We start from the raw sequence: 22,982 nt of genomic DNA on the forward strand, positions 1-22,982 counted from the left end.
CACTTACATGTTTGTTCATCCGCGACATGAAACGCCAAGAAGTGCTGTCGAAGCCGTTTTTTGTAATCAGACCAGTCTTCCACCGTCTCGTCGTAAGGAGGAAAAGGAGGTCGAGACAACAACGAGAGACGCCCCGCAGTTGATGCCGTGACGAAGTCATGAATCGCATTTGTGAGAAGCGTTTGCTGTTCAATGAGACCTTGCAATAGTTGCTCTAAAGTAGCCATGGAAACATGTGGGCCAACGATGGAAAAGAAAAATCCCATCCTCGTCGCCAGTTGTTATAACTTCAAGTTGAACAAATATATTTCAAGGAAGACGCAATACATGAAAGTCACATATCAAGTAAACAGAGTAAGACGTGTGTACACTTTAACAGACAAATCATAACTGAGTCCGAGTCTAGCGGCCGCTGACTGGCTGGCCGCTTAGGTGGCACTGCTGCTGCATGGCTGGCAGACAGTGCCGCATGTAGAGGACGCACGTAACTGCGCGGCGGCACTTTGAAAGATTGGAGAGTCACAACACATGGGTGTACAGATGTGATACTGTTAGTTACCTAAGCCCACCCACCACAGCAAGGTTATATCACATCGGATGGGAAAAATCGGTTTTTAAATGCCCCGAGGTCAAAAACTGCATATAAAGCTTGAATCATTGGTTTTTAATTGTCCAGAGGAAAAAAAACCATAAAAAGCATCAGTCGCATCAGCTTTTAATTCAAAAATGTTTCAAATGGCTCTAAGCACTATGGGACTTAACATCTGAGGTCATCAGTCCCCTAGACATAGAACTACTTAAACCTAACTAACCTAAGGACATCACACACCTCCATGCCCGAGGCAGGATTTGAACCTGCGACCGTAGCAACAGTGCGGTTCCGGACTGAAGTGCCTAGAACCGCTTGGCCACAGCAACTGGCTGGTTTTTAATTGTCCTGAGGCCAAAAACCACATAAAAAGCATCAATCAAAATCAAATTGGATTATTATTTTCCATGTGACTGGCACAAAACGTTCAATATGCTGTCCACTGTTTTCTGCAAGTTAAAATCAAGAAACAGCATGTTCCACAATTGATCGAAGTGTTTCCTGGGTCACATTCAGAATGTGTTGCGCAATGGATGCCTTCAATGCAGCTAAGTCTGCAATTGGAACACTGAACACAAAATCTTTCAGATAGTCCACAGCCAGAAGTCACACGGATTAAGATCAGGCGATCCGGATGGCCAGGCTATAGGGAAATGGTGGCTGATAATTCTAGCATTTCCGAAATGGCACTTCAGCACATGCTTATCTGGATTTGCAATGAGCAGAGGTGTGCCATCCTGCATAAAAATGACCCCATCCACACATCCACACCATTGGAGAGCTGGAATGACATGGTTGCGCAAAAGGCACTCATAGTGCTTACCAGTTGCGGTACAGGTAACATGACCACAAGCACCTGCCTCTTAGGAAAAATATGGCCCTTTGATAAATGATGCCGTAAACTCGCATCCCACAGTGACCTTTTCAGGATGAAGTGGTACGTTGATTTGCATGTGGACTTTTTGTTGCCCATATTAGACAATTCTGTGTATTGACATATCCTGTTAGATGGAAGTGGGCTTCATCTGTCCACAAAATCTTCCTCGGCCAATCATTGTCCACCTCCATGTGAGCAAGAAATTCTAAAGCAAAGGTCTCTCCTGCTGGCAGGTCAACAGGAAGCAACTCGTGCACATATTTAATTTTGAATGCATAGCAAAGAAGAATGTTTCACTGGATTTTATGCACCGCGCTCATGGGTATGTCCAATGTTCAGACAATTTTCCGTACACTACACTTTTGCACACCACCATTCACCTCCTCCTGCATTGATGTGGCCACTGTTTCCACTGACGTTGAATCAATTCGTTTCCTCCTTCTACCAGGTTGCAAACCAAAAGAACCCGCCTTTTCGAATTTCTGAATCATTTTCTCCAGGCCCACAGCAGTCATCAGACCAATGCCTTTTTTCAAACCCTTCGGTGTCCAGAACTGCAGAATGACGTGTGCACAGTCATCATTCTTGTAATACAGCTTTACAAGCAGAGCACGAACCTGCATTGAGACAGCCATGGCGAATGTCGCAGACATGAAAGGAGGAAAAGCTGTGTACCCGGTGTGTTTATACCAACTGCAATGGGTCGTGCGCATGACAGGTGTTTTAATTTACGTATTCTGACGCATACAGCACCATCTATTGATCACTTTTCACACTGCATTTTTTTTTCTTCTGCCTTATGTTTTCCCCCTTAATTGATAATATTCCATTGAAATTTGATGTCATTCTGACCAGTGGTGTTACTTCTACAACGTTTTGAAAGTTTAACTTTATAATCACCCTGTATATACACATTATTAGTAAGTGCATCTACATCTACATCTACATCTATACTCCGCGAGCCACCTTACGGTGTGTGGCGGAGGGTACTTATTGTACCACTATCTGATCCCCCCTTCCCTGTTCCATTCACGAATTGTGCGTGGGAAGAACGACTGCTTGTAAGTCTCCGTATTTGCTCTAATTTCTCGGATCTTTTCGTTGTGATCATTACGCGAGATATATGTGGGCGGTAGTAATATGTTGCCCATCTCTTCCCGGAATGTGCTCTCTCGTAATTTCGATAATAAACCTCTCCGTATTGCGTAACGCCTTTCTTGAAGTGTCCGCCACTGGAGCTTGTTCAGCATCTCCGTAACGCTCTCGCGCTGACTAAATGTCCCCATGACGAATCGCGCTGCTTTTCGCTGGATCATGTCTATCTCTTCTATTAATCCAACCTGGTAAGGGTCCCATACTGATGAGCAATACTCAAGAATCAGACGAACAAGCGTTTTGTAAGCTACTTCTTTCGTCGATGAGTCACATTTTCTTAGAATTCTTCCTATGAATCTCAACCTGGCGCCTGCTTTTCCCACTATTTGTTTTATGTGATCATTCCACTTCAGATCGCTCCGGATAGTAACTCCTAAGTATTTTACGGTCGTTACCGCTTCCAATGATTTACCACCTATGGCATAATCGTACTGGAATGGATTTCTGCCCCTATGTATGCGCATTATATTACATTTATCTACGTTTAGGGAAAGCTGCCAGCTGTCGCACCATTCATTAATCCTCTGCAGGTCTTCCTGGAGTACGTACGAGTCTTCTGATGTTGCTACTTTCTTGTAGACAACCGTGTCATCTGCAAATAGCCTCACGGAGCTACCGATGATGCATTGTTGTTGTTGTTGTGGTCTTCAGTCCTGAGACTGGTTTGATGCAGCTCTCCATGCTACTCTATCCTGTGCAAGCTTCTTCATCTCCCAGTACCTACTGCAACCTACATCCTTCTGAATCTGCTTAGTGTATTGATCTCTTTGTGTGCATTAAGTGCATTAAGTAGCAGAATTCTATTGCACAATATACTTTTCAGAACTGTTTAATAATGCCTTTGAAATAATGGAAAGCGCCTCTGATTTTTGTTATGTGGAATTCACGATGTTCCGTTTTCTGTTATTTGCTCTTGACAGTGCGTCAGATGGGTTCAATTCTAAGTCTGTTCATCCTCACAAGAGGTGAGTCCCTTGCATCCTAGGTATGAGTGACCTGTCCTTCTGTTTTAACCTTCCCTACATACCCTGAGGAGAGAACTGTTACTTCTGAAAGCTAGGATAGTGTAGTGCATTTTTCTCTCTGCCTTTGGCAGTACTACCCAACCACAATGTTATTGCACTTGGACTTTTATCAGTAATACATGGTGACATTACAGCAAACAATACAATTGTGACTAAGGAAAATGTCAATGCTTTCAGCTCAGCTGTGCATATGCTGGTATGTGTGTGTGTGTCTTGTTTGCAAACAAACTTGTACTATTCAGTGACTCCAAAGTGTAATAATATTGTGTTCGACTAATACCAATATCTCATGTTCTCAAGGTAAGCACTGGTCAGCAGTTCAGTCTCATAATAATTTTTAAGTAAAAGCTGTATATTACAAGAGAAAGTATTCATCATGTTTTATTTATTTTTTGATAGCATATGGCACCTGTTAAAATGTAAATAATTAAAGAATTCTGAAGTTACTATGAACACAATACAGGATTATTTACAGTTTGTGCAGAAATCAGGCTGCAGTTACAACAGTTGAGGCTGTAGTTGAGAAGAGCATGGAACAAGGTTAGCCTATTATCCATCATATTATTCAATCTGTACAAACAGCAGGGAGTCATATTATTCAATCTGTACATACAGCAGGAAGTAAAAGAAACGAAGAAAAATTTAAAAAAAAAAAAAAAAATCTTCAGGAAAAACAAACAAAAACTTTACAGTTTGCTAATAATATTGTAATTGTTTCAGAGACAGCAATGGACCTGGAAGATGTGATGTAATTGACTAGTTTAGCTTTGCACAATTGAGTCAAAAATTAGTAAACACGTATTCCAAAATTGTCATTCTATGCTGTGGGAACATGCTTAAACGGGCATGACTGTTATTGTGACACTGTTCTGACATAAAACAGTTTTTGGTAGAAGTTGTGTGGGTTATTTTGAAGAGCTCTGAATAAAGATTATTTTGAATTATAATTTTGTGCTTTTTCATTCCACATTCATAAATTATATTGACGCACATGACTATACTGTCAAAAATCATCAAAATATACACATAAAAATTTAATAGTGTTATAAAATCCTAATTTCTAAATTGTAAGTAATTTAAAATATTAGTGAAAAACACAAATATGGAAAAACACCACACACTTGTAACATTCAAAAATCAATGTTGTAATAAGTTGCTATTTTGTAGAGATTTGTTTGTTTGGCATTGTCATAGCCAGTCACAAGTTTGTAAAGTAGTGGTGTTTAGTAAGACCTCATGGCAAGCAGTATTATGTAGTGTTCATAGAAAGTGACAAGTAGTAGGCAAATGGAGTTGAAAGTGAGACAAGCAAGGCAAGCGTAACTACAATAGACATGTATTTCTCTTTGAAGATAATAAAACAAATACTTTGATGACTGCCATGAAGGAAGTCATATTTTATTTGACTACAACCTCAAATTGAAATCATAATTAAAAATTTAAAGATGGGCCCTGGGGGGAGGGGGGGGGGATGGGGGAGAGAGAGAGAGAGAGAGAGAGAGAGAGAGAGAGAGAGAGAGAGAGAGAGAGAGAGAGAGAGAGAGAGAGAGCTATAGTGGAAAACATACAATGATGACTGATCTGAATGAATACAGCAGGTAAGTACTTTTTTCTAATAATTTGTGCTTCCATTTGAAGTATGTGACAATGCACTATTTTGCTGTTGGTGTTGTATGTTAAGAATTTGGAAGTTACAAAGACTGTTAAAGAGAATGTATAATGCCTTTGAAAAAGGTGTACATCAACATGATACTGGGGAAACTGGATCAGGAAATAAGATGTGTAAAACACTAGAGTAGTTCTCCTATTTTGGCAGAAAGGCAGCTGACTATGGCAAGAGTAAAGAGGAAATAAAACATCAACTGGCAGTAGCAAGAAAGGCCTTTCTGTAAAAGAAAAAATATGTTTTATAGAAATTTTTTCTGAAAGTATTTGTCTAGTGTCTGGAAGTGGAACATGGACAATAAACAGTACAAACAAGAAAAGAATAGAAGGAAATATGGTGCTACAGACAAATGCTGAAGATTAGATAGGAAGATAAGATAACTAATAAAGAGATACCGAATCAATTTGGGACGAAAAAAGCATTATGGTACAACCGACTAGAAGGAGGGCTAGACTGATATGGCACCTCCTGAGGCACCAAAAGATAGATAATTTGGTAAAAAAATGTAGAGAAAGATCAAGATTTGAATACTATAAGCAGTAGGTCGCACTACTTATACAGAAACAAAGACACTTTTAATTTAATTTGACTTACTTGATCAGGTTCCATATACAAGTCAGAAAAGCTACTTTGTCATGGAACTAATCACTAAATGATTCACAGAAAAGTAAAGAGAAAATTTAAACAGCAATAAAGACCACTAAAATATTAAAAAATAAACTAAAATGATTTTAAACATTGTGTTCAGTAAACATTTAGCAACTCACTAAATCACTGTGATTTATTTCTACACATAGTTAAACGTGTTTCCCACAGTCGTGCCTTTCAAATTAGATTTTAAAATATAGGGTCTATCAATCATCTTTAATGTTGTTGATTTGTCAATTCTCAGTTGCTAGTAACATATGTCTGTGTGCAACTGTATTTTTCCAATTTATGTTTTGCCACGAACATTATTTCAAAAAAGCAAAGAAAAATTAATGAGGACTCCTTGGAGGAACAAAGTAACTTTGTACCACATAGTTCAGCTGTGAGAGGGATGTGAAGGACATGAGGAGAAGGAGAAGGAGAAGGAGAAGAAGATGATGACAAATGCCAAGTTAAATGAGATCCACAATTATCCGGTATCCAGAACTGCACTCATACACTAACACTATCTTTTTTCTTCCCATACTGAAAGTGGTACTTGAAACAGCCAGAATTAATGATTTTTATGAAAAAGCTGGCTTGTATAAGTTAAAAGACAGGACATTATCACCAGTACAAAGTGCCAAAGTTAACATGCAGCACCTGCTTTGCAGAGGCTTTGGTTAAGTAACGCTAATTGTAATGTATCTGAATTACATTTCTGCAGCTGGCATATATTATATTTTTCACATAGTTGCTTGTTACTGCCCACTAAAGTAAATATAGTCAGTTAAATCTTAAAACAAACAACATTGAAACAGTACATTTCATGCTTACCCACCCACAGTCAAAATGCTCCATCACAATATGGTGCAGAAGAGGCACTCAGTCTATGATCTTACACTGAGTCCAGTGCAAGGGATGAATAGCAAATGGATTTGGAAGCCAGTTTACTTTTGAAATATGCCCAGCAGAAAGCTTCTGGTTCATCATACATGGGTGGGTACTAATGCAATGTGGTTTCTTAGTAGAAATGAGATTTTTACTCTGCAGCGGAGTGTGCGCTGATATGAAACTTCCTGGCAGATTAAAACTGTGTGCCGGACTGAGACTCGAACTCGGGACCTTTGCCTTTCATGGGCAAGTGCTCTACCAACTTAGCTACCCGCTGCAGAGTGAAAATCTCATTCCGGAAACATCCCCCAGGCTGTGGCTAAGCCATGTATGTGCAATATCCTTTCTTTCAGGAGTGCTAGTTCTGCAAGGTTCGCAGGAGAGCTTCTGTAAAGTTTGGAAAGTAGGAGACAAGGTACTGGCAGAAGTAAAGCTGTGGGGATGGGGCGTTAGTCGTGCTTGGGTAGCTCAGTTGGTAGAGCACTTGCCCCTGAAAGGCAAAGGTCCCGAGTTCGAGTCTCGGTCTGGCACACAGTTTTAATTAGCCAGGAAGTTTTTGGTTTCTTAGTATTTAAGGATAGCGCATGCTATCTATATAACACCAGCAAACTTTGAAATGTTGCAGAAACCTGTTCCCTAATTTATCCACACAGGCTGACGAGCAACACCCCCCCCCCCCTCACCACCACCCCTGAAACCAAAGTAAATGGAGCTCCAGGTTGGAATTATTGTTGAAGTTAATCTTATTACTTTTTATATTAGGCTTGTTTTATGTTTAATGTGACTGCAATAGAAATGTGGTAAAGAGGCTGTCACAGACACTGCTAAGCCCCTGCCTGCATTAGGCAATGGCAGCTTCTCACAACTAGGTGTCTATAATGACTGCTCTCAAAGTAAAAGAGGCAGCTTATGACTGACAATGTGATATTCAAAAGATTGCTAATGTCAATTTTTTGCATAAGTTTGAGTCTTTGGAAAGCTCAGTTCTATGTGAGACAGAGTTGTATCTTAAATGAGAAAATAGGAGTCCTTTTTTTAAATTATGCATTACCACAAATTATAACCAATTAATTATGTAAGAGAGTAACAGATATCTGAAGGCAACAATGCAGATCCCAGAAGTTTAGTTAATATTTCAATTCAACAAGTGTCTTGAATCATGCAGCAGCAACAACATTCACTTTTGCAGATTATTAATATTTAAGTGTTGAAAGTAGAATTAAATATACAGGTAAATCATTATTATTGATTATCCACGAGAACAAGACAAAGCCTGCTGAAGATAAAAGTGAGAACTGAGAGATACAGCAGAGTCAAAGTACATAAAATTTTGATAACTGAATTCATATTACAGTGAACAGGTTTTTTTTAGTGGAGGAGATACATAATAGCTTATCTTAGCATCAGTTTATTAACTAACATATTTATTTATAGAAGGAATGTTATTAGGAGCTAAAACAAGGCGAAAATTATAAATAACAACTAAGAGACATATTACCAGTTGCATAAAAACTTGTATACACACCAAGGTAACCAATGGCGCAGCAAAGAACATGATAGTCACGAATGTACATATGAGACCCATGTGATATCTCTTTCTGTCTGGATTTGTGTCGAAGTATAAATACAGAAGTGTTAATAGCAACACCACAATGAATGCAGCCATGTACTTCAGTACCTGTGACTGCAACAGAAATTTATACTGGTTGACAAAAAAACGAGAAACATACACCAATATATATTTTAGAGTAAATATATCTCTCGCCATAAATTTTTAAGTAGAAACTACATTAAATAAACTGTCATTTGAACTTGAAGCACATTTATAGTAATTATACATAGCTTTTTCCACCATATTGTTACTCAATGTACAGTTAATTTAAATTTCAACACACTGAGAAAAACAAATAAATCAGATATCAACACTTTCAAACAAATTCTACACATAGAAGTAAAACAATAGAAATAATTATGATGGTAAATGTATTTAATTGTAACAAACCAACAAAAAATAAAAAGATAATGGCACTGAAAGTAGAAAATAATGACAGAAGTATAAATCATTCACTGGGGTTTTTGGGGATAGAGTAGCTAATACGTCCGACATTTATATTTTGTGTATCATCATTAAACTAGTAGATAGGAAAAAGTTAACAGTGATGAGATTAGTAACAGAAAAAAAACAAGCTAACATACGAAAAAATGAAATGGGTTAACCAAATTATGAAACAAAAAAGTGTTGAATACAAAATATGAAAAAAAGTGAAATACCCTTTCGAAAAGGGAAGGTGAGGAGGGAAGGGGGGGATTCTGCATCTGATGGTGTGCACAAATTATATATCACAGGGGGGGGGGGGGGGGAGTGAAAGGAGAAGTAGGGAATATGAAGTAAAAGACTCACTTCCGACATTCCATGTACATTTCAGTGCATAAAGGGAAGTCTTTTCCCCCATACCGGTAGCCACTTGGAAATTCTTTCTCAAAATAATGTCAACTATAAAAACCAAAGTTGGGGAGTAATGCCTTACTTGTAACACCATTACTAGCAACAGTTTCTTTTCAAAGATAATGGTTGGTAACCGTGTTATTATTTCCAAAAAGTAACTTTAACTGTAAGCAATTTACTGTTATTGGCAACAATTTGATGAAACTGTCACTAGATTTTCCATTGTTTAATCATATGTAACATATTTTGTTGTGAGCAACTCAAGACAATGCAATACTGGCATTTATTTGGACGAAAAACCATATTTGTTTCAAAATTAAACCTTTTCAACAGCGAGCATGTTATGTTTACTGAAAACCTTTGAATTCGTTGCAGCTGCTGCTGACACATTTCCTTCTTGCAGCCCTGTTGAACACTGTGTTATATCAGCATTTTTGTTTCGGCAGATGTTTTCTTTCTGACGTCACTTGGTAAACAATGCGTATGCTAGGTATTAAATATTACCACCTGTGCACAGTATTCTAAAACATACATACAAATACTGAGCCTGGATTATAATTTTTAGTGTCACTATTGCACTTAATTCTTTTTCATTCATTCACAACATTTTTATCTGAAAATCATACACACACCAATGAGAAATATTGCAGTCACATGACACATTATGTACGAAAAAGATGTTAAATTCATTTCCAGATCCCTTGAACTTGGATGTGGAGGAAGACACATCCATGTCTTGGCCGTCTTATACTGAAGTGTTTGAATTTTTGATGCTGGATGGAAAAAATGCTTCCTTTCATTGCAAATTTTGCACCAGTGGGAAAAGAAGACAAAGAAATTGGAGCTGAACAGAAAACTTAAAAAAACATATACAAGTAAGTTCTTTGCTTGCTGCTAGCATTAGGTATTTAAATAAAAGTGTGATTGATACTGTCATTTTATTTAAATGTGAAATATTCTCCACATTTATAACGAAAAACCTGAAAAAGCTAATATATTCAATTCTCACTTTCACTCAGAGCAAATATCCACACTCAAGGCAATTAGCAAAATAAACTGCAATGCACAAAAAGAAAACAGAGCAGTAGCATTATAGGTTAAACCTCAAAACAAACAACACTTAACTCATGGAGCAGTCCTTCAACTTCACATCATGTAACTCAAAGTATGGTTGATAAAGCAGTAATGAACAATTAATAAAGGAGCCCTCGTTTAAAGACCTTTTATGTCTGGTTCACCAAAGTTTCTATCAGTTGTGTCAAGAAAAACTGCAAAGCAAAAGATTAAATAAGGAATCTGAGAGAATGAAAAATCATATTCAAGGTGAACGTAAGAAATTGGATGTGGTGGCAACTACTACTGATATATGGCATAAAGGCAAAAGGTACTCTCATAAATCTCAAATACTTTAAATTACATTGTTTTTTACTTTATTTATTTATTTACTTAGTCTGTTTTATAATTTACTGTGGAAATTAATACAGTTCTCAATACTTTCCTTATATTTTCTATTCATTGATTTTTAACTACATTCTGTTCTTGTGTTTTAGGAGCTTCACTGGAATAACTGGTCACTGACATGATCTAGTCACATTTAAAAGAAATATGGCAGTGTTGGAGTGAAGACAATCAAAGGGACGCAAACACACAAGGCTCTGGCCAAGGTAATAAGTAACACATTGCTATAATATCATATTCAAAAGAAAGTGTGTAGCACAACAACAGACAATGGCAAAAACTTTTGTAAGGCTTTTACACTGTACCTGAGGCAAATATTATTGATGAGAAAGAAGTCAATAATGAAAATGTTGATGATTATGATAAACATCTTCAGTTTGTTAGAATCAGTAAGTGGAACTGAAACAGTTGAAGAAAATATTCTATTGGCCCTCATCACCACGGTGCAAGTAATACATTAAATACCACTGTCATGAAAATCTCTGAATGTGCATTTGAAAATATGAAATTCAAAGAAGTTTTATGAACCATGGCAAAGTGCTCCAAGCTTTGGAACAAACAGAATCAGTCAGCTCAAGTTGCAGACCTTACCAAAAATACTTCTGGTGTCTGTTTGTTAATGGCTGTAATTCCAAGATGGAAGTCACTGAATAAGGCTGTCCAACAGATAAGCAAATTGATTGATAGTGACAATGGAAAAATTGATAGCTGCACAAATTTTTATCTATTGCCAAAAATAACCCCTGAAGAAGTCACTTTCTTGAGAGAATACTGTTAACTGATGAGTACACTGGTGCAGGCTCTGAACTTGCTACTATGTGAACATATGTTCATGGGTTTCCTTGCCCCAACTTTGAGTGTTTTGAAACAAAAGCTGAATGATTTATCCACTAAGCTGACACTTTGCAGACCTCTGCCTGATGCAGTTCTTTGGGCTTGCAAATGAGGTTTGAACAAGCATTTGAAAATAAGGAACTTATCCTGTCTGCAGGCTTCCACCCAAAATTCAAAACCAACTGGATGGGTCACCCACATGCCTGTGCAGCCAATGGTCATATTCTAGAAGTCATGCTGCAAACAACTGCCAAGGAGGAAGCAGAAGCACCCGAGGACAAGGAGAAAGGTTTCTCCTGGTTTGAGAGAGAAAATACATATACTTCTTACGCTGAACAAGATCTTTAACAATTTTTACTAAATTCTTCGACAGATATGCAGATGCTCAATGTGTTTCCCAGAATCGAGATCCTCTTTCTTAAATATAACACAAGTACACTAACTAGTGCATCTGTAGAGATTTGTCAGTGTAGGGGATATTGTGTTGAGGTCAATGAGGGGAAAACTGGGAGATGAAACATTTAAAATACAACTTTTGTTGAAAATGACCAAACAGTTCAACTGAGATGTTCTGAGCTAGAATAGGCCATATACAATATATTTAATTATTGACTGACCTTAATGAGCGATTCCTTTTTATGTGTATAATGTCGACGGTAGGCAATGAAAACCTCATAACTACATTTTCCTAAATTTTACAGAAGCAAAACCAGTTTCTTAAAAAATATATAAAGTGATGCAGATAAAGTTGCTACATGCGTAACTGTATAGTAGAAACTCAATTCCTGACAGATTCAAGAAATCCATGTACTTTCAAATCTCTCTTTGATAATGGAGTTACTGGTTACTGGAATTAAGGGTCGTCACAGACAGATGGAGTTACGAGGTTTTCATCACCTGCCATCGATGCTCATTATTTATTTACAGATGAGTTACAATTATAATGGTATCTGTAACTGTTATAGTTAGTTTTGATGTATAGTGACTATAGCTGTAACTGTCACAAAGTTACTTGTACTGGGAAGTAACTTTACCAGTAACTTGTGAACTTCCAAAAAGTAACTTCCAAAACTCTGATAAAAACGATAAGCATACACATCCCTTCCTCTGTTCATCTTCTTTTACTGATTCAAACTGAGTTTCTCCTGACATTGTCCATTCTATAGTTCTCTCTATTTCAATCTTCTTTCCCCACATTATTGCAACAATCTCTTGACCATACGCTTAACTTACACTGCCATCTAATTTTGAGTAACTACTCTGCCACGCCTACTACAGTGGTACAAGTTTATATGCCAATTAGCTCTGCAGATGATGAAGAAATTGATGAAATGTATGATGAGATAAAAGAAATTATTCAGGTAGTGAAGGGAGATGAAAGTTTAATAGTCATGGGTTACTAGAATTCGACAGTAGGAAAAGGAAGAGAAGGAAAGGTGAATATGGATTGGGGCTAAGAAATGAAAGAGGAAGCCGCCTGGTAGAATTTTGCACAGGGCATAATTTAATCATAGCTAACACTTGGTTCAAGAATCATAAAAGAAGGTTGTATACATGGAAGAATCCTGGAGATACTAGAAGGTTCCACATATATTATATAATCGTAAGACAGAGATTCAGGAACCAGGTTTTAAATTGTAAGACATTTCCAGGGGCAGATGTGGACCCTGACCACAATCTACTGGTTATGAACTGTAGATGAAAACTGAAGAAACTCTACCATCTAGCGAGCAAGATGTATGAGACAGGCGAAATACCCCCAGACTTCAAGAAGAATATAATAATTCCAATCCCAAAGAAAGCAGGTGTTGACAGATGTGAAAATTACCAAACTATCAGTTTTTAAGTCACAGCTGCAAAACACTACCGCGAATTCTTTACAGATGAATGGAAAAACTGGTAGAAGATGACCTCAGGGAAGATCAGTTTGGATTCCGTAGAAATATTGGAACACAAGAGGCAATACTGTCTCTACGACTTATCTTAGAAGAAAGATTAAGGAAAGGCAGTAAAATGTTGATCAGCACCTGTGGCCAATGATCGTGCAGGAGCTCAGTGTGACTCCTAGTCCCAATTGGTGTCTCCTTTGCCAGTAAATCTTCTATGCACTTGTGCATCTGCACCTAAAATGTTCAGATAATGCATTCCATCTCACTGTTCAACTGAAGATTGAAGGGAGGCGACATGACGTGACAAATGCCATAGTGTGTACAAGTTCTTGAAAGACTGCCATGAACCAATGTTCGAAACTAGGGTGCAAGGCAAGCCTTCTATGGAGAATATCTTCAACAGGGCCTTGACAGTTGCATCTGCTGTCACATATGGACAACAAACAACAAGGAAAACGAAAAAAGCATCAATTGCCAATAACCAAAAAGTGTCTAAAAAGAAAAAGGACTAAGGCTGTGTAGAGACTGCCCATGGCAAAAACAGTGTGTGGTGCCACCTGCTGACCTGAACATTTGCACCAGGCGACGAGAAGATATTCCATCTCCCAATCAATGCCCCACAAGAACACATAGTGAAGGGCCTACAGTATTGTGTGAGAGATCTCCCAGTGAAACTAACGTAATAAGCAAAGGACCTCCTGTCGCAAGGCCACTGGAACAACAATGCAGGGAGTAAACAATTCTGTCAACAGGAGGATAACGTTGTTGAAGAAGGAGAGGCAATGGTGCAATGCATAAAAATTCTGAAGTGTGTCCAATGCTCGGCCTGGCGGACGGACAGGCAACCACGTTGGATCACGTGTATGACTTGCTGCAGCACAGGATCCACCATCACGGCAGAGACAATACGGGAACTGGTGATGGAGAAGCTTTGCCTTCATATCCAGTTGAAAACAAAGCAGTTCCTCCTAGTCGAACAAGGGGTCGGAGCCCATCAAAAGCCAGAACAGAGCATCCCCATTTGGCACAGGACAAACATGGATTTCACAATTGTACCAGGACAAAAATAAGGCCCAACACTGATGATATCGAGTGTCTTTGTCCGGTATGGGGACCAACGGGCTAAATGGGAAAACCATGGGCTTATGGGTGCTAACTGAATGAATGTTTGCATATGGCACAGACAACAACAAGTGTTTCTTTGTACCACCTGAGAATAAAGTTGCTCAGCTGAGTTGAGTATCTCTGATGCGAAGGCAAAGGGCTATTAGTAACCACCTGGATGACAATGCCCAGGACAGCCTCATCCCTTACTGGGACATGTCTGTGGCCAGGACCACATGCTTCCTGTTTTGAAATGTTACAGCATGGCACAGAGCAAAGGCTACCCTTAAGCCACACAAATACATGCTCGCAGGCTGTAGATCAAACAAAAGAAGCACTTTTCCAAAGCATTATATGAAAGGCATGGGTGATAGTAGCTGGTCTAAGAATAAACTAGTGATAGTATGCCACTTGGTTAAAGAATGCCTGAAATTCTTGTAGATTAGATGAATCAGGAAAAGCCATAATGGTGGCAACCTGTTGCTCCATAGGGTGCACGCCCTATTGGGGAGTTTCACGCCCCTAATAAACACTGGGATATTGGGGAAAGTGAGACTTAGCGAGATTACATTTGAGGCCCATGGCCTATAGAACAGTAAACAAACAGAGGTCACGTAGGTGATACTCCATGGTAGCAACTATCATGACAATATCATCACAGTATTTAATGCAATGAGGGACAACCATCATATCCTGTTCTAAGAAATGTCAAAAGATGGAAGGCACACTAGTAACCCCGAACATTAGCTGTTGATACTGACAGAGGCCAACAGGTACCTTAACCACAGAGACTTTGGCCAAGTCAAGTTTTGAAAAGAATTGACCACCAGACAACTTTGTGCACAACTCCTCTGGGAGAGGTAGGTGGTAAGTGTTTGTGGCTGCCTATGCATTAATATTGATCTTGAAGCTGTCACAGAGCTGAAGCTGACTGGATGGCTTCTTTACAACCACTATGGGCTTAGCCTACTCACTTGAGGAAATCGATAAATCATTCACAATGATGTTAAGCGATCCAGCTCCATTTTAACCTGGGCACTTAAAGCTACTGGCCCTGCCTGTTCCCGAAAAATGGGGGGTTGAGTGTAGGGTTTGAGGGTGAAATGTGCTGTGAAACTGTTTGCACAACCTAACACAAGGAATCTAGTTCATGATAAGGCTCTTGGCCTGACACCAGATGCTCCACATCCGCAAGAGAAAAACCAAAAGTAGCAAAGGCATCTAATCGAAAAAAAATTTCAGTACTCACTTCATTAACCACCAAGTATATAACACAATAAACAACTGACTTATAAACTGTGTTGGCCGTGTACTGGCCAAGAAAAGGAATCCACTGTTTGTTATAACTCAGCAGCTGATAGCCGAAACGTACCAATGGTGGGAATCCTAGCTTGGCGGACGTCTATTAGTTGAGGAGAGACACGGCAGCCCACAAGTTGACTAGTAGGATTAATGGCTTATCCATCATCCATGCTTCAATGAGGACTGATGATGAAGAACGCAGCATGTCATTCTCAATGGAGAGAAGTCTTCCGAAGTAAGAGTGATTTCAGGTGTGCTGCAGGGGAATGTCATAGGACCGTTGCTATTCGCAATATACATAAATGACCTTGTGGATGACATCGGAAGTTCACTGAGGCTTTTAGCAGATGATGCTGTGGTGTATCGAGAGGTTGTAACAATGGAAAATTGTACTGAAATGCAGGAGGATCTGCAGCGAATTGACGCATGGTGCAGGGAATGGAAATTGAATCTCAATGTAGACAAGTGTAATGTGCTGCGAATACCTAGAAAGATAGATCCCTTGTCATTTAGCTACAAAATAGCAGGTCAGCAACTGGAAGCAGTTAATTCCATAAATTATCTGGGAGTACACATTAGGAGTGATTTAAAATGGAATTATCATATAAAGTTGATCGTCGGTAAAGCAGATGCCAGACTGAGATTCATTGGAAGAATCGTAAGGAAATGCAATATGAAAACAAAGGAAGTAGGTTACAGTACGCTTGTTCGCCCACTGCTTGAATACTGCTCAGCAGTGTGGGATCCGTACCAGATAGGGTTGATAGAAGAGATAGAGAAGATTCAATGGGGAGCAGCGCGCTTCGTTACAGAATCATTTTGTAACCGCGAAAGCGTTACGGAGATGATAGATAAACTCCAGTGGAAGACTCTGCAGGAGAGACGCTCAGTAGCTCGGTACAGGCTTTTGTTAAAGTTTCGAGAACATACCTTCACTGAAGAGTCAAGCAGTATATTGCTCCCTCCTATGTATATCTCGCGAAGAGACCATGAGCATAAAATCAGAGAGATTAGAGCCCACACAGAAGCATACCGACAATCCTTCTTTCCACAAACAATACGAGACTGGAATAGAAGGGAGAACCGATAGAGGTACTGAAGGTACCCTCCGCCACACACCGTCAGGTGGCTTGCGGAGTATGGATGTAGATGTAGATGTAGACTGCTGGATGCTTCAATGATGACTGCTGGAAAAGGAGGAGGCGGGGGGGGGGGGGGGGGCTGTAGAGTTTGACGTACTGCTGCTTGAAACGTCTTCTTAAATTTGTGGCAAGAGGCCCACCATTTGGGGCAGGCTGTCTGCTCACGTTGTACGAAACAAAAGGGGCATGAAGGAAGTGTCGTTCTCTGTTCCTGCTGCCAGTGACATGTTTGTCCATGGTAGCCTAGTTGGCTTGTTTATACTGTGGTTATGTCCTCTTCCCTCAGCAATCTGCGCTCCAAGGACTGGGGCTGATCACTACCAACAAATGTGGCCTCACTCCAAACCTGTAATTGGCAGCCCACAGTGTGGGACACGTCAAAGAAGTGTGCAATATTCAAAACCTCTTCTACTATAGCGTCCTCAAACTGAAGGGCACATTTGACACACCTTGTGACGTTCACCTGCTTTATTTCTTCATTGACAGTCTCGGTGTCGACGTACTGCGTTGTTGCATTCTTATACTGGCTGAAAAATGGGGATGAAAGTTCAAAACTGACTACTGTAAATGATGTAGTTGACAGGTGCATATTTGCGTTTCACATTTCTTTACTTTCACTGGTCACAACCCCCCAGTATTTCCCAGTTAATATGGCCAGTTCGCTATTGGCTAACTTTTTGGTAAGTCTCATTATTAGGTTGCAGGTAAACATCAGCATACTGCTACAATAGTTTACTGTTGAATATCTATGAGCAGTAAAAACCTAACCACACAATTCACAGTCCTTGGAGACTAATACGGTACGTATTGTTCTAACCAGCACAGATTCCTTGTCTGAAAAATCGGCCGTGGACTGACTGTCTCGGGCCCAAATATCGAGCCTTTATATATCCTCACAATAATAGGTACTGAAAGTATACATTGTTTGATGTTTAATTTACAGAAATTACAATTAAAACATAACTCATTAAATTAGCTGAATACATAGAAAAATTGGTTCTTTTTAACAGTTTCTTCTACTACAAAGGTTAGGCCAAATTATTTGTTTAAATCATGAAATTAACAGCTACAGTTATACAAACAATGCTTTTGACAAACCTGGTAATTATTTTGGAATTAAATAAGGGCTGGCTTTGCTAACGTGTTTTTGAATAGAGCCAAATAAAGACTTTAAGAATCCTAGTGCTCCTTTTTCCAAATGTTTATAATTATTACAGAATTTATATTTGTTTTTACGTCAACAATAGAATCTAAATCATGAAACAATTACTGATTTCACCCTATAATTAAAGATATTAACTAGGAATAGTCAAAATAAATTAGGAAATTGATGACATACACAAAACTAAGCACAAAATTAGATCTAGCGCTGTATTCTTTAAAATTGAGTGCCAACATTCCTCTTTTATGAAAATGCTACATATGTTAATGGTAATTAGTCAGAAATGAAAAAATGAATTTAAGGAGGCAGATGGCAAAACAAGAGAGGAAGTAAAAGGATCCCAGCTTGCTTCGTCACGACCTCCTTATGTGGGGCCTAACAAATGATTGCATCTTTGACCATGGTGCCCACATAATACTTCCAAGACTTAGCCCTGACAAAATGACCCTTACAACTGAGGCCGTGAATCTCAGCTGCCCAAACATGATACAACTCATGCAACTGCTAGCGACATTGGTAGAATTCAACACATGCAATAACCACATGTGTACGCTCTTGTGCTGATAGAACAACAGTGAAGAAAGTTACACTGGTTCTTGCCAAGGAGCTAACTGGCACATTAAGTGGCACATACAAGGGGGTATTTAAGATAGGAAAAGAGCCTTGCAGATCTCCATGCTGACTACATGGAACACCACAAAATTTTGGTGAAACTGCTTCTCTCAAGCAGTCCAGTCTTCCTTGGGTTCATCACGGGCGGGGGAGGGGGGGGGGGGGAGGGGACAACAGGGGAGAATGGCAGCAGGAAAACAACTAGTGGTAGAGCTAGAGCCTAGGTCAACATAGCCAACAAGTACTAACACAGCTGTATGTCCCAGATGTTATTGCAGTAATTCCTGGAGTAAAACTTTCATAGAAGGGCCAAATGGCAGAAGAACCACAAAATCAGAAACACACGAAAATTCAAGCCTCAAAGTCACAACTTGTGTTGTAACTAGGAACATAAGAAAACACATGGCCATGAAAGAAATACAATTTATTGGGACGTTAGTAAGGACAAAATGAGTTTACATCTCTCAAACACATTTAACAATCGAAGGCCCAGAGACCCACGCATGCCCTCATAAAGATACAATTCAAGTCAGGTGTCGCTGATGAAGTCCTGCGAGCACTCAACAGAACTGACGATGGTGGTCAGTGACCAGATTGCCCCTGATGACTGCCTTGTGTAGATGCGGATGTGCCACTTATATGTCAGTGCGCACTACACTGTCCACAAATGGTAGGTGTAGTGACTGGTGGATTACTATATTACTTCTATATATGGTCCCTTAGCCAAATAATTGCTGGATCTCTCACCTCTATTCTGTAAATCAACATCTACACTGCATTACTTTATCCCCTCTGGGCAGCCCTCCAATAACCTGAATCTTACATGCTGCACTACAATGCATGTATTGTCCTGTTCTATTTTCATTATGCTAGACTCTTTTCCCTATCTATTGGCGGTTTAATGAGTGTTTTGTCCCTATCTTGTTTTCCACCTTTCTCCGTTTCCATTTTTCAAGCCACAAAAAAGAACATCTTGCTCTAAAGCCTTTTAGAACTATTATCCACTTTAAGTTTCTGTTCACATTAGAGTCACACATTCTCATCATTGCAGCAATTGTAACAATTTTTCAATAATTATAAACTTAAATTACAAGAACTATTGTGCTTATAGATATGATATGATTGCCTTGAGAATGTACGTGCCAAAGTCCTACAGAATAAATTACAAGGCCATGTGTGTATGGCTATGACTGGCTAAAAATCCTCATTTCAATAACATTGGGAATTACACTTACTGTAAAGAAGACACATCAAGTTGGAGACAGGTACAATTAAAAGGCACTTACATTCCTACCTGGGGTCTCCACTGTTTGATGTAGGGAATTCTTTTATATGACAGTTACATCATAGCACAAAAACGTGTAAAATGGTCACTTATCTTAACGAAATGGAGACAATTAATATACACATTTTATGTCAAACAGTTGAACTACCAGCCATAAATGAAGAAAATTAATTTGGTATAGAGTAAGATAGGCAGACTACAGAGTGATGTAAAAGTTGCCTGGTGAGCTTCTACACTGAAAGAAGCAAATAAGACAAAGCTGGAATATTGTGTTGTTATCAATTCTCTGATCGTGTCTTACATGAAAAAATTACACAATAAAAATAATGTTCTGCACAATATCATAAAGATGCTTCTTCATAGAAAATGGAACATTTCAATTTACAACCTTTTGAAAAAAAATATTTTTCAATATCAAATGGTTACTCTTAGTACTTATGCAGAATATCTGCACACTGTGTGACGAAGCAAGCTGCGATAATTTTACTTCCCCTCTTGTTTTGCTATCTGACTCCTTAAATTTGTTTTTTCAATTTGAACTAATTACCATTAACATACAGGAGTAGTATCTGTATTTTCATAAGAGAGAGAGATTGGCCCTCAGTTTTAAAGAATATAACACCAGATCTAATTTTGTGCTTAGTTTTATGTATGTAACTGATTTTATTACTTATTTTGACTATTCCTAGTTAGTAGCTTTCATTATAGGGTGAAATCACTAATTGTTTTGTAAATTAAATTCTATTGTTGACACATAAACAAATATAAATTCAGTACTAATTATAAACATTTGGAAGATGAAATACTAGTAATCTTAAAGTATCTATTTGGCTCTATTCGAAAACATGTTAACGAAGCCAGCCCTTAATTAATTCAAAAGTAATTAACAGTTTTGTCAAAAGTATTCTTTGTGGAACTATATTGGTTAATTTCACGATTTAGGCAAATAATTCACTCTAACTCTTGTAGTAGAAGAAACTGTTGAAAAGATGGAATTTTTCTATGTATTAAGTTAATTTAATTGGTTAAGTTTTAATTGTAATTTCTGTAAATTTAACTTTAAGCAATGTGTAGTTTCAGCACCTCTTATTGTGAGGATATATAAGGGGCCCGATTTTTGGCCCTGAGACAGTCAGTCCACAGCCGAGTTTCAGACGAGAAACCTGTGTTGGTTAGAACGACAACAATGCATTGAATTAACAGTAAAATAAGTGTTACACCAATAGGCCGTGTGTAAAAACCATGACATTGTCTGTTTCTATACGTACCTGTTTATCGTTCAAGGACTGTGAACATTGTGGTTAGATTTTTACTGTTCATAGATGTTCAACAGTAAACTAATGTAGCAGTATATGGATGTTCACCTGCAACCTATTAATGATACTTATCAAAAGTTAAACAATAGTGCACTGGCCATATAACTGTATAATATTGGGGGTTGTGAAAAGTGAAAGTAAAAGACAATGAAACGCAATTGTGCCTCTGTCGGCTACATCATTTAAAGTAGTCTGTGTTGTACTTCCACAACCCATTTTTCAGCCAGTGTAGCAACACAGTATGTCGACACCAAGGACAAGAAATGAACAAATAAATAAAGCAGGCAGAACTGCTACATACTGTGCCTGGGGTGAGGAATATTGTATGTAGCCACAATAAACTAGGACTCGCAAACTTTGAGCACTGAAATCAAGAGTGGTTTACAGTTCAGTGATGCAACAGTCAATCAGTGATTAGGTGTCATGGCCACACAATATTACAGCAGCCAATCAGTGAGCGGGTGCTAGTTAGTTAGTTGTGTGTTCCATTGAACAATAGCATGGAAAACCTGTTATGATGTGGAACGTGTCAAATGCACACAGGAAACAAGTTTTTTTTTTTTTTTTTACATTAAAGTGTTATACCTAAATATTTCTATTATCTATCCAATTCCCTTAAATGGCACAAAATGCATATATTATATCTACAGATTTATTTACTCATATTCAAGAATTCATCTATGGTATAGAAGGAGTAGTCAAGGAGGTATGATTTCAATTTGTTTTTGAAACTATTGCTGCTGTCTATCAGACGTTTTATTTCATCTGGTAATTTATCGAAAAGTTTTACAGAAGCATGTTTTACCCCTTTCTGTGCCAAAGATAGGTTAAGTAAAGGATAGTGTAGGTCTTTCTTTTATCTGGTATTGTAATCGTGAATGTGGCTGTTGATTTTAAACTGGTCCATTTTGTTGAGAAAAAATTTCATTACAGAGTAAATGTACTGTGAAGCAGTTGTAAGAATGCCCAATATTTTAGAAAGATGGCTACAAGATGTGGGACTATGAACCCCACACACTTTATTCTAACCACTTTCTTTTGAGCAGTGAATACCTTTTGCCTAAGTGTTGAGTTGCCCCCAGAATATTATTCCGTATGACATCAGAGAGTGGAAGTATGCAAAGTATGTCAGCTTATTATTTTCTACATCCTCAAAATTGGCCATTATTCTGATTGCAAAAGTTGCTGAACCTAGTTGCTTTAGGAGATCCAAAATATGACTTTTCCAATTAAGATTCTCATCTATATGTACATCCAAAACTTCGTATGCACTACCCTAGCTACTGACTTCTTTTGATGGTTTACGCTTATTGAAGGAATTACACTTTTTGCAGCAGAAAAGTCGATGTCCTGTGTTTTTTCAAAGTTCAGAGGAAGACCGTTCGCAGAAAACCAATTAATAACTTTTCCAAAGACCTTATTTGTATCATTTTCTATCGGACTTTCTTTTACTGGATTAATAATTATGCTTGTATCAGCAGCAAACAGTATCAGTTCAGCATCTTGTTTCACATAAGAGGGTAGGTCATTCACATATATCAACAACAGGAGGGGACCCATGACCAAACCTTTTGGAACACCTAATGTAATTTCATCCCA

General features: G+C 38.5%; 1 protein-coding gene and 1 non-coding gene across 3 annotated transcripts in view; one reads left to right on the forward strand and one right to left on the reverse strand.

Moving 5' to 3' along the window:
- The window catches only part of LOC126253207 (sugar transporter SWEET1-like), a 189,944-nt gene that overhangs the window by 20,547 nt on the left and 146,415 nt on the right, over positions 1-22,982 (reverse strand). For both annotated transcript variants that reach the window (XM_049954384.1, XM_049954385.1), the window contains exon 4: positions 8,359-8,517. In XM_049954384.1, the coding sequence (XP_049810341.1) occupies positions 8,359-8,517 (159 nt within the window). The remainder of the gene's footprint in view (positions 1-8,358; positions 8,518-22,982) is intronic.
- Positions 7,290-7,364, forward strand: Trnas-uga (transfer RNA serine (anticodon UGA)). Its single transcript has one exon. It is a non-coding gene; the product is annotated as a tRNA-Ser (tRNA).

The sequence above is a fragment of the Schistocerca nitens genome, chromosome 4, assembly GCF_023898315.1.
Source record: "Schistocerca nitens isolate TAMUIC-IGC-003100 chromosome 4, iqSchNite1.1, whole genome shotgun sequence".
In the NCBI taxonomy this organism is placed as follows: Eukaryota; Metazoa; Arthropoda; class Insecta; order Orthoptera; family Acrididae; genus Schistocerca; species Schistocerca nitens.